At 38.1% G+C, this 13346-nt stretch overlaps 1 protein-coding gene across 2 annotated transcripts in view; it reads right to left on the bottom strand.

Moving 5' to 3' along the window:
• LOC121304313 (netrin receptor DCC-like) overlaps positions 1-13346 on the bottom strand; it is a 40634-nt gene that overhangs the window by 10891 nt on the left and 16397 nt on the right. Inside the window, exons 5-8 of one of the 2 annotated variants that reach the window (XM_041235383.1) lie at positions 7317-7540; positions 6876-6992; positions 5969-6124; positions 4168-4386 (exon numbers count right to left, since the gene is read on the bottom strand). In XM_041235383.1, coding sequence (XP_041091317.1) covers positions 4168-4386; positions 5969-6124; positions 6876-6992; positions 7317-7540 — 716 coding nt within the window. The remainder of the gene's footprint in view (positions 1-4167; positions 4387-5968; positions 6125-6875; positions 6993-7316; positions 7541-13346) is intronic. The other variant, XM_041235392.1, reaches the window with a different exon arrangement.

Here is a 13346-nt window from a genome sequence, read left to right as displayed (position 1 = left end):
CAGTGAACAAAAGCAAAATTAAATTTTCCATGTTTAAGGGTTTATCACAAAGGCGGGTTTGCTGGTTGTTCGGGCACATGAGAGTAACAGTATTTAAAAAGATATTATAAAACATAAAATCACATTCCAAGGCATACAGTATGTTTTGGCAACACAATAGCCTGCCTGCGTTTTCCTTCACAGGTGATATATTGACTTCCTTACTGAATACAAATACATTGGAATGGGGGGACTCAAGAGCTGTTTATTACATATAGGGACTTTTTTTCAGGAAAGAAAAATGAAACTGTTGATGTTATAAAACTACAGAAATGTAACTCTTGTGTTGTGTTAAAAGTGTCCCTATGGTGTTTGTCACTATTTAATAAACATTAACATACTGACACTTAACCTTTTGAGAGGAAATACCTTCATAAACCTGGGCAATAGAGCCTGGTTTTTGTTCCATTTTCACCAATGCAAAAATAAATTCTGGGTCGTTTCATGCTAGTTTTATGACACTTACATGGTTAACACTGGGCCCATAGACAGATAAATGTATGATATTAAAGGGACCAGTGGGTTTTAAACAATTCCCTCTGCATGGAGTTTTATGGTTTAAGAAAATAAAGTATGCCCCCATTTTCCTCCATGCATTTTTAACAGTCTTATTATCCCTTGGCAGTTAATCAATCTCAGCTCCAAACACAAATGTTTCTCTCATCACAACTCATCACAAAAAGGTGCCCAAAAGCTAGCATGATTGGTATATGCCACTTTTATATGATTTAAAAAATGATTCTGAAACAGTCGTCATCCATAGTCAAATGTACATGAAAACCAATTTTTTCCCATTTCCAGTCAATCTATTATGCTATGGAGGCAATTTGAAACGTTTACTTTTTAATCGATTGCAATCTTACGACTGGACTTGAGGCAGAGGTGCTGCATCTTTGATTGACTGTGATGTAGTCAGCAGTCCAGATAAGCTGCATATCAACCATTTGCATTACAAAATCCAAAAATCCCCACTCAATTTTAATTTAATGCATAAAATACGCATAGCAATTTTGCTACACAGCTTGTCTGCCTCCCCTCCCACCTCCCCTAAAACTTCCACTAACAACTACATCTCCCAGAATACAATGGCTTTAGTTACTAGGAAATTGAGCACAAGAAAACCAACCCAACAAACATTATCCAGTCTCTGGCTAGCACTGTTGTATTTGCAGCCAATCACAGTAAGAATAATTAAAAATCAAAGCTACAGGTTGAAGTGTAAACACCCCAGTCCAGCTACAAATCCAACTGGAACCATCATCAGAGGCAACCTCTAAAACAAGGTGCCTATATTAACTGTTTTATAATTACTAATACATCTCCTTATTGTATTTATCTGTATGGTTTTATATTGAAGTTGTAACATGTTCACTGAGTTTAAGAATTTAATGTTAAAATATAAGTAACATAATTCATTTGCAGAGTCAGTGTGATACCTCGAAAAAAATGTGCTGAGCCAATAAAGAACCTTGCAGTTAAAATGGGAGGCTCTTTTTTTTATGTCTACCCCATTATCATTAAAGAGTACAGTATTTATCAAGATTACTCATGGCTAATGTTGCATTTTACTTGCTCTGTGTTAAATTTAGAGTATAAGTAACTCCCAGACCCAAAACCTTATCTGGAGTGCTGGATATAGTGCTAGCTGACTACAGTAAATGTGGCAAATGAGCTGAAGTCAGACACACACCATTGACTGTTTTCACATGCTAGAACTAAATTTGTGCTAAAACATATATGGTATCTGTAAGTGTTGAGTTGGAATCAAATTCAATATATCTGTTGCAGAATGAATGCCTACTGCTACTTCAGTACTTGCAGATGCGATTCCGAACTTCCGTGGTACATATCAGTGTTCCCCTTAATCTCTTGCCAATGTCTTTTTTGTGCTCTGTCAGCCTTGGCCATGTCTGGGTTATCAATTCACTGTCATTAGTGCTTATTAGTTTTTTGTTATTGAATTTTCAATAAGGTATACCACAGTGTTCATCCATCATTTTTTGGTCTACCAGTTGTAATGTAAGCAGCCTGTTAGTTATGAATCAGCTAACATATTATATTCTCTTTTATATCCAGTAGACCTGCAATGTGCTCCTGCTGCTGTAATAGAGGAGAAATGGAACCCTCAGCCCACTCATTAAATCTGTCCATCCTCTTCATTAACTTTGGCTTTGACAGTTCAGGAACATATTATGACGTCTGACAACCTATGAACTGACTGGCAATTACAAATGTATGATGATTTATCTGTGCTGCAATGCAGCAACAACTGGTAAGTGGGAACTGCTCAACCACAAGTTTCTTTTGCATGTTGTTTCTAGCCTAACATAAAACAACCTCTGAATTTAGACATGTTACAATTTTTGGAGAGGAAAAAAATCAAACTCAATTTTACAGCACAATGAAGTGCTTATTTAGTTGTCATTCAATATTGATCTATGGAAGATTGAAAAGACTGTAATGCACTGTGGCAAAGTGCCCGCTCTGTGTACATTTTGTGTTGTGTGTTAATGTTGGTGTATAGTCACTGGTACACGGGATATAAACGGGTCTGTGTAACACAAGTGTTTAAAACGTATATTTGTATTTAGGCACAAGGATTGCACAGCACTTCACGTGCAAGTAAAATGTAATAATATGTGAGCACGGAGAATTGCACTTTATTAATTCAGGTGCAGTTGTACCGCGACTCCAACTGAATGATTGATTGCTAATCGAGTCTCAGTACAGTTGCATAAAAGCTGCATGTTTTCCCCCACTCTGGGTTGGGTGTTCGGTGAGTGGAGAACGGGATTGGAGACGGAGGTAATAAATAATAAAATAATAACGTAAAGTTAAAATATCTGCGGACCGTGTTTTGTGTAGTGTTAGTCCGTCTTGTTTGTTTCTTTTGTTTTGGTGAATGTGTCCTGTGTGTTGTTTTGTTACAACTTTTTTATTTTCTGTTCTGTTTATTTATTAAATGCTGAGCGAAACCATTCGCTCGGCTCCACCAAACTCCACCTCTCTGTCGTTTATTTGCTGTTTCTGGTCTGAGGTCACCCACTCTTTGTGTCTTTGTGACATGCACATATGGGGATTTTCACATATATCCTGCAATAGTGGCGTGATAAGTCTAAGACTTTAGAGCAACTTTAAAGTGGTCAGCATCCTATTCCCTGCTGCACCGACTGGCTTCTTAATCTGGGTTCACAGCAAGTGCAATACATCATAACCAACAACTAAAAGATAACCTTTAGTTATGGGAGGAAAAGTTATGCACTGGCTTTGTATAGACTTTATATCTTTGAAACTGTTCAATTCTTAATCATATATTTTTTGTCCTTCCTTAAATGGTTTTCATTCTATTTGGTGGAGCGGGTTTGGTCAATAGCTTCATTTTTTTTTATTTTTTTTTTTTGCAGCCAATGCAAGAAAACAAAGAATTGCACAAACATAAATGATTGTATTGTGTGTTTTATTCTACATCAGCAACTTCAAAAGACACAATGCACAATGGCATCTCAATTTATAGTTGTTCATTTTGATGCCTTTAAGACCTATGTCGAAACAAAGAGACAATTGTACATATTCTGAGAGGAATAAAACTGAAAGTAAAAATCAAGTACAAAACCACTTTGTGACAAGAGGGAGCAGGCACGTCTTCCGAGTTGTTTATACTGATAAAATATGATCACTCCTTTTGAAGATTTTCTTTGCACTTCCTTCAAAATAGGGCCTAGTGGATTTTAAGGATAATGAGCAGTGAGCAGCATGCTAATACCTAAACCATACAATCCTGACTAGCGTTGATGCTATTGGATTTTGAAATTGTCTCTGCATATTTAGATGTTACATTTGATCAACTAAGAATTTCTTAACTATTATTCTTCTTTCTTAAATCTAACCACCACAATTAATACCTTTCTGTTTTATAGCATTTATGTTATGAGGGAGACTACTAATCTTGTAATGCTTCCACAGTCCAATGCTTAACACAGTTAGGGAAACAATGCTTAGTGAAGTAGCTAAAGCAGTTTAATAAGACCCTTAACAGCTCAAAACATATGTAAAGATATAAAAAGAAATGGTTACACAGTAGAAACCCAAGACAGTTGTTATTGAATTCTCATGAATTGTATCTCTTACCTGTCTGAGACAGAAGCGGTGTGTAGGGGACTTTGGGGTCAATGGCGCTCATGGGGGGAGGTAGCAAGGGGTTAGCGAAGCTGCGGAGAGGGTGAGTGGGACGAACGCAGGCTGTGGGGATAGTTCTGCTGGGTACCTCCTCAGTGATCGCTTGTTCTGACTGCGTTTGGGCGAGCAGAGACTGATGCTGGGAGTGTGACGCTGTGCCCTCTGCTATTGCTGGGAGAATAGAAGAGAGGATTATTTATACACTTGTTAATTTACTGCATGTCAGCCAGGAGCAGCAGAGTCACTGTGAATCTGAGAAGTACTCAAACCAACAGGGACATTGGTACTTAAATACAGGACATAAGGCTTGCAGCAAGGTAATGCTAACCTACATACCTGCTTGTTTCATACAAACTGAAAACCCCTTGTTGTTGGATTGAATTTATGCAACCATCCAATAACCTCCTGAATTACTCTTCCAGTTTGTCGAATGATTGCAGTTCGATTTTGATCAAAAATATTGACCCAATATGGAACCGCTTATGAACCTTATTTCAATATTGACTTTTTCTACCTCAGACCACCTATATACCCATGCTTCCTTTTGATGAAAGCATGAATACGATTAAAAACACACATTTAAATGTATTTTTTTCTTTTTATATTTGTTTTTATGCAACTTTAAAAAGGGTCTTGTTAATTTAATGGTTGAAGGAAAAAAAACATGCTTCAAGTTGAAGGATAAAAATACGATATTGAGCTTCTAGGTTATAACAGGTGTAAAACCAACAATACAGTAGAGAATACAGGCAGGAAAAATGTGGATAGAAAGGAGTAGAGGTGAGATGCACATACAGTACTACTGTCTGATATGGGGCTCATCGCAAGCTGATAGAGAATACAAACAACAATCACCAAGGGAATCAGAAGACAAATCCAGCAACTATCCCATAATACCACTCAAGGCTAGCATATAATTGGATGACAAAGACATAGTGTATTTAAAAAAGGTTAAAGGTAATAAACTACTAGGCCAATACAGTTTACTTCAGTTCTATTGGATGGAACATAAAATACTTATTCCCAAAAGCAGACTGTAAATGTATCTTTAATTGCATTACCTCTCAGATTGTATAAACCATATGAATTGATATTACTGGTTCAGAAAAAAACAGTTTGGCTTGGCTAATAAAAAAAAAAGGTATTCATGCCTTTAAAAGAGGCAATTAAATACAAAACTAATGGAGGCAAATGGTTGTTCAAGTGCTCTGAAAATTCATGTTTTAAAAGACTTGCTATGAGACACACACCACTTGTTCTTGCTAGCAATTAGTTAAACTATTCAGAGCCAGATGGCAAGTGTGACTGGTATGTTTTTAAAAATAACAGCAAAGGAAACACATTTATACAGAATATCTTTTTTTAAACCTTTCTTTTACATTTTTATGACATGCACAATCATCCTGGGTGGTTCTGAGTTCTGTTGCTCCAATATTTCATATAATAATTTTCCTTTATTATATGATGCAGTCACCTTGATGCTGGCCACAACTGGTCTATATTACTGGTAATAGTATGTGCCATGTGATTTGCTTTTAATCAGGAAATATTGAAAAGGTTCAGCTATTAGGATTGTAAACATCATAAGAAAAAAAGATTAAAAAAAACAAACAAAAAAACCCATACACAATTACATCTGAAGCTACGTACACTTAACCATACTGTGTTTAACTAATATCTATAAAAGCTATCCTACATTCTGTACTAGGACTTTGACAGAAGAAAATTTGAGAAATCAGGTTTGTGTACTGACTTCTACCTGATGCGTAGCTTCGATCAACGGTGAGCGTGGAGAATGGCACTGGGCGAAGTGTGAACTGTGGGTGCGGGTACCCACAGGTGGGCGAAGGCAGGATTCCTGGGTACTGGGCACTTTCTAATGTTGGCACGGGTATGGCACTTACAATGGCTGGAAAAAAAAAAATTGTATCTCGTTAGCCAAGAACTGTAACATGTTTTAAATTAAATTGTTCAATGAATTATCACTACTATAAATGCAGGTTTATGTCACAGTCACAGAAAATGCACTCTGAGACACATTAATAGCTAGTGACCTTACACAGTAACACTAGCATGATCCATTCTTGTAATTGTACCATTTACTGCCTAGGCACATTCTGGATTTAATCTTTACTCAGACATGCAAAAAAAGAGAGAGCTCTGCAGTATGTCTTCTGTTATAAGGAAGAGCCTACATTAGCCAACCCTGCCTACCACTTTGCAATCAATAACTAGAATGACACACTTCAAAAAACAACCCCCCTCAATCTCTTTCCACAAGGGATGGGTGTACAATTATTTCAGCTTCACTCACAGTAAAGCACCACAGCCTGATTTCAGTAATTGCTTTGGGGGGGCTCTGTTAGAGCAGTGTTCTTAGAAGTCTGACAAAGTGTGTTTTAGTTTCTGTGCAGGGGATTGCTGTGACTCTCAGTTCAAACGTTTCTGATAAATATTTCTCATTTATGGTCTACATATAGGTCTACATACATTCATGAAGTGATTCATCAAACCTTGAATTAGCGGCACTATGCAGACTTGTATTAGCTAATTACATGTGTCTGGAACTTTTTTCGCCCTGTATTCTAAAGTTTTACCTAGTTGATTTACAATGCACCTGGCTTGCTGTTCTGTGGCATGGGGTTAGAAATGTTACTTACATGTGTTGCTAGGCTGGGAGTCCATGGGGATCATTAGCTTGGTGCGTGTAGCTCTGCGGGCAGCAAGGGATTGCTCCAGTGTGGAGATACTGCTGGCCACTTCGTCCGCATCCAGACCTTTGGGAGAGAACCAGCCGAGAGGCAAAACCAATTAGACACATTGCTGCAAACAGGGAGCCACAACAAAAAAAAGGTACACTAATTAGAGTCTTTGCCACAAACAGGCTCCTACTTGTGTTAATGCAGTTTAAAATGCATGTATGTATGTATCCCACTGCCTTTTCTGTGAGGGTAGCACAAGGCCTCAGGCAATACTAAAATACTCATGGTCCAGACCTGCTGATGTTACTAAATTGTTTTCTAATAAGAAATACAAATAATTTAAATGAATGCTCATCCGTAAATTTCCTGTTGGAATAATAGAGCTGTCATCATCTTTACCTGAGTGACTGCTCTTGCTGCCCATCTGGCTCTCCGATTGGCTGTGACTGATAGGCGTGATGTCCGGACAGCCCTGCAAGGACGAATCGTGGCTTGAGGGATCGGAACCAGAGGGCTTCTCAATGTTCTTCAGCTCCATCTCCTCGTGATGGATCCACAGATCCGGGGGCCTCAGATCTTTCTGGCTGCCTTTCCTCTTGCCTGTGCTGTGGGTGGCACGTTTCCTTGGAGAAAAAGAAACAATTTGTTGAGAAATGTCCGGGACCACCTGTTCCGTCTCAGCATCCCAGTGCTATTATAACTTCTCTTAACACAATATTTCATGTACAGTTGGAAACAAGACTCACATTTTTCTGTTTTCTGGGTTGAAAGTATGTATGGCAGGCTCAATGGTCACTTACAGAAACATCAAATTAGAACAAATTATTTAATTTATAATAACAATAATAATAATCTTTATTTTATATAGCACCTTTCATAAATAAATATCGCAGAGAGTTTAACAAAAGTGAAAAGAGAATAAATAAATAAATAAACATACAAAATGTATTAAAACGGTTGGATTTAAAAATGCAATGACAGTAAAAGTCATAAGAATGCCAATTTAAACAAATGAGTTTTGAGACAGGATTTAAAAACAGACAGAGGCTCAGAATAACAGATCTCAAGTGTGTTCCAGAGGTTAGAAGCATAGGAGGAAAAAGTCCTGTCACCCACTGTACGCAGTTTAGTCAGGGGAACAACCATAAGGCCGGCATCGGAGAACCGCAAATCACAACTAGGAGTGTAGGGGGTAACTAACTCAGAAATGTAAGAGGGAGAGGTACCTCTATGGGCTTTAAAAGTCAGCAGCAGTACTTTGTAGTCAGTGCGGTATTTGACCAGTAACCAGTGTAATGATTTTAGTATGGGGGTTATGTGACCACCAGAGCGAGACCTGGTCAACACCCTAGCAGCAGAATTCTGAACATACTGAAGCTTTTGAAGGGTATTCTTTGACACCCCAGTCAGTAAGGCATTACAATAGTCAAGCCTGGAGGATACAAGCGCATTAATAAGCTTTTCTGCTGCAGACAGCGACAGGGCGCAGTCGAGGAATGTTCTTTAGATGAAAAAAGGACAACTTGATAATATTCCTAACATGTGGCTCAAAGGTCAAAAATGACCCCCAAGTTTCTCATTTTAGAACAAAACTCTGTTAGCACCCCATCAATGGTCATGTTTTGACAACTGGATTTCCGAAGTTGATGCAGGGTTCCTAATAGCATCACTTCAGTCTTGTCGCTGTTGAGCTGCAGAAAATTCTGTTTCATCCAGAGCTTAATGTCAGCAAAACAGTTGGTGAGAACAGAAACAGCCAAGTCAATATCAGGTGTGGTTCTTAGATAAATCTGAGTATCATCAGCATAAATATGGAAATTTACACATGATATCAATAAATGTGGCCAATTGGAAGCATATATATACTAAATAAAATTGGTCCCAGGATGGAGCCCTGAGGAACACCGGAAGAAACCAACCCAGTAGTAGATGTAAAACCACCCAAAGAGACAAAATGCTTTCTCTCCAGGAGATACAAGTTAAACCAACTAAGGGCAGTACCAGATATGCCGAGCATGTTCTCCAGCCGGGCAAGAAGGATATTATGGTTCACAATGTCAAAAGCAGCACTAAGATCCAATAATACCAAGATGGAGAGGGCCACTGAGTCAGAAGATAACAACAAATCGTTAACAACCTTGACTAGAGCTGTTTCAGTGCTGTGCAACTGTCGAAAGCCTGACTGTAATGGTTCATGAAGTTTATTTACCAGAAGATGATTATTTAATTGTTGTGCTACGACACGTTCCAGAACTTTAGATAGGAAAGGAAGGTTTGAAATAGGCCTGTAGCTGCCCAGATCATCAGTGGGAAGATTAGATTTTTTCAATACTGGTATGATAGCAGCAGATTTAAATGCAGAGGGAACAATTCCAGAACTCAAGGACGCATTAAAGATTATAGTCACAAACAGACCGAGAGTCTGGAAACAGGAACGAATGAGTAAAGTAGGAATTGGGTCTAGCAAGCAGGTAGTCGGCTTCATTGTAAAAACCAATTTGGTAAGCCCAATGACAGTAACAGGAGTGAAACTAGCCAATGGAGTGCCGGTAAAGACATGTTGATGATAAAGTGAGGTAGGTGGCGCAAGGTCTTGGAATTGACGTCTAATATTGTCTATCTTGGTAGTAAAAATTCCAAGAAATTATTGCAAAGACCTTGAGAGGGAGATAATGCAGAGGAGCTACTTGGCTCTAGCATTCTACTTATTGTAGAAAATAAAAGCCTAGGATTGTCATGGCCACTCTCAATAAGATTGGAGAAAAAAGTAGATCTAGCAGAAGTGATAGCATCCCTATACTCCAACAGTTTTTGTTTCCAGGCCTGAGCATAAACAATTAGCCCAGAGTCCCTCCACTTTCGCTCAAGTTTCCGGCAAACAGCCTTCATAGAGCACAGCTGATCAGTATACCAGGGTGAACAGCGAGTACAGGAGACAGTACGAGTTATTACAAGGGCAAAATGATTGAGAATGATAGATAAATTGCTATTATATTGTTGAATTTTGTCATCCAAGGCCACCCTTAACTGTAGTCCCTACAGGAGCCATTAGGGGGTGTGATGAGTCAAAGGGATTTCGGCCTGTGATTCAGCCTCCCGACAGTAGATGGCATCAAACCAACTCGGGACTTCCCTTACCAAGATCTCGTGACCATGGCAAAAGTCATCTTTTGAAGGGCGGCACCTTGGTGAGGGGCGGAAGTACGAGTATGTAAATTCCAGCCACTGGAGTCAAGTGAAGGATAAGGACACTTGTCAGTTGGGGATTGGTGTTCCACTGACTACAGAGGCGGGACATTACATACTAAAGGAAACGTACTACTGTGTTCGGGGTTGGTCCGAAAGTAAAATAGGAGGAGTAACGGGTGGAGGGAGAGACTGGTTTGGTGCAGCGGGATTTTTAAAACAAAAAAAAAAAAACACTAACATTTCTTTTGTCTTTTTTTTGTTTATGTATGGTTCGCCACGAAGACGATTAAAGACGAGTCATCACGGTTTGTTTTGGATTTCACCCCTGCACTCCTTCCCTCACACCATTTTGTTTTCTTTTGTTATTTAATTATTTTGTTGTGTATAGATAATAGAAATAAATTATTTTATTTCTGTACACATAAATTACTGTCTGGACATTCCATTTAATACACTCTCGCCTCACAGGGGGATACCAGGGAGTTAAGCAGCTATTGTTTCCAACAGCCTATCATGGTCAATAGATCTCAAGTTACGAAAAGTCACTAATCGTTTTGGATTTAATGCAGAATGTGGCATTTCTAACTTAAATTTAATGGCCATATGATCTGAGATACCTAAATCTTGGATAAAGAGGTCTAATACTGGGGCATTTCTGATGATTACTAACTCTAAGATATGACCCCTATTATGCATGAGGGCATTTACTAATGGAGAGAGGCCGAAACAGTCCAGGAGTGCTTGGAATTCACTTACCAGAGGAGACTTTAGAGAATCAATATGGATGTTAAAGTCTCCCACAATCTGCTAAATTTCAGAGATAACACTGACAGTAATTCATCAAATTCAGACAAAAATAAGTTATTATGTTTGGGGGGTCAGTAAATTAAAACCATAACCAGAGGTTGAGACACACACATTTTAAGAACTAAGAACTCAAATGACTGAAAATCAGGACAGGAAATAAACACAGGTTAAACACAGAGTTATACATGACTGTCAAACCACTGCCACGTCCCACGGTGCAGGGTTTATCAATAAAGCCAAAACCAGAGATGGCAACCTGGTTCAACAGGAAACAGTCATTTGGTTGGTGCCAAGTTTCAGTCAGATAAAGAAAGTCAAGATTATTGTCAATGATAAACTCACTCAGTAACAACTCTTTGTTATTTAAAATGGCAGTTAAACAAAGCAATCAATTCAATTCAAGGTTATTTAGTGCAGCACTTACTAATGTTCTTTCAAATGCTACTTTTACCATTTAAAATACTGTTTCAGTGTTTAAAAAAAACACATTTTTATAATAAAAAAAATAAAAAAATGTAAAATGGCCTAGGGAATTCACATAAAAAGAAAAAGACAATGGATTTACATCCCTAACTATGAATAAGATTGCTTTATGAGTGAATATGTTTTTTAAATACTCTTTCTGTAATACTAATTCTATAGTGAAGGCATCTCAAAATGTGTATGCCAAGACTAAACAATACCTGTCTGTGGGAAGAATGCATTTTCTAATTTACTAATAACATGCTTGATAACACTAATCCCTTTCTACTTATTTCATGGTGTTATTTTCCATAATGAAATGCTAGAAGCATCTCAATTTTCATATCCCTGCAGTGGCTTTCACTGGAAATGAGCTGTTGTGTCGCATTTTGTTGTTATTGTAGCAGCAAGTTAGGAGATACAGAAAGGATTTAACTATCTCAGGGGTGACATTCTTATTTTTACTCTGTATACTTTGTATTGCTAATACGATAAGCCTGGTTGACAGAAAACTGAATAATTCATTACATTCTGAAAAGAAGGGAATATGAGAGTTCTGTGTATAGATATGATTCTGATATTCAGCTCCTTCATATCCTGTCATAAATATATATATATTCAAAATGCATTAAACAAACACAGATACTCTTTCTGCAATGGACAAAAAAAAACAGGTTTGGGTACAAGATCTGGTATATTTCAATTTTAATAAACTTCATTATAAAGTATCCTTTTGTACATTCCTTGTATATCAATGCTGTTCTTGTTTAACCAGAGCTTCATACTCTTTCACAAAAACAATGACACTTCTTTTGGTACATGTATATGATGGCGGCTTAGATTCCCATTGGCCTCCATTGCACAACATGCTATTTCCAGCAAGCTCGTTGTCAAACACAAGGCTTTGAAGTATTTGTCATGTATCATCTTTGAGGTAATTCAATTATGCAGCCTTTCCCATGCTAGTCAGTTAAGTATTTTTTTTTTCTTAACAAACACAACCATCTCTCACGTGTGCTACATACTGTAAGCTGATAGTAATGAGGAATCTCAGCTTTGGGAGGTCCTGTCTTATAATATGAACAACACATCCTCTCCCAGAAGGGCAATGTGACAGACTGTAAAAATCTCTTTAAGCATGGATTCATATTCACCAAGCCACATCCCACTGCTATTATAACTTCTCTTAACACACTATTTCATGTGCAGTACCTATGTTAACCACAGTAGCTCTCAGGGGTTACACATCAAGCACGTGGACAAATTTAACAGCATGTGAAAGGTAGCATCGTGGCACACCTGGTTACCATCCAATGGGAGACACAGAGGCGGGAGATCTGCAGTTTAAACACTGTTGCAGTCTTTTATTAACTCAAAACAAAAATAACCAAACAAGCACAAATCAAAAGACCAACACCCAAGCACAGCTATCACAGTGTTGTACAGGGAGCACAACCTGCTTCTGCTGCTAGCTGCCATCTCATCCCATCCCATTCCATCCCCCAAACTAATGTGTCCTCCTTTTATACCATGTGGCTGGGACTTGATTGATGATCAATTATTCAATCAAGACCCAGCCACATTCCACATGTGGATTTGGCATAGATGCCAAACTTAAATTTATATAACACAGAACCACACTACTTATACAACAGTTTTGTTTTTGCTGCTTTGAATTTCAAGCCTTTATTTTAAACATTTTTCAGCATTGTAAGTTTGTCCTGCTTCAGTTGGAGAAATAGTCAACTTATTTGAAACGCAGCTGTGGCGTTAAGCCAACCTCAAAGATTATGAGATAAAGAAGGTGCATGGTAGGAATCCAAAGACTGTTTAGATTCCTCATTGAAACTTCAATGATGCTCAGATACATTTAACTCAGAGTGAAAACTGGAAGAGCTCCCTCAAACATCTTGCAAGCACTGGCAAGCAATTGATAAAAGAAGAAATGTACAAGATACAACATACTTTGCG

Source organism: Polyodon spathula, chromosome 2 (assembly GCF_017654505.1).
Source record: "Polyodon spathula isolate WHYD16114869_AA chromosome 2, ASM1765450v1, whole genome shotgun sequence".
Classification (NCBI taxonomy): domain Eukaryota; kingdom Metazoa; phylum Chordata; class Actinopteri; order Acipenseriformes; family Polyodontidae; genus Polyodon; species Polyodon spathula.
Note: the sequence above shows the minus strand (reverse complement) of the source record. Positions and strands in the feature narration are given on the sequence as shown.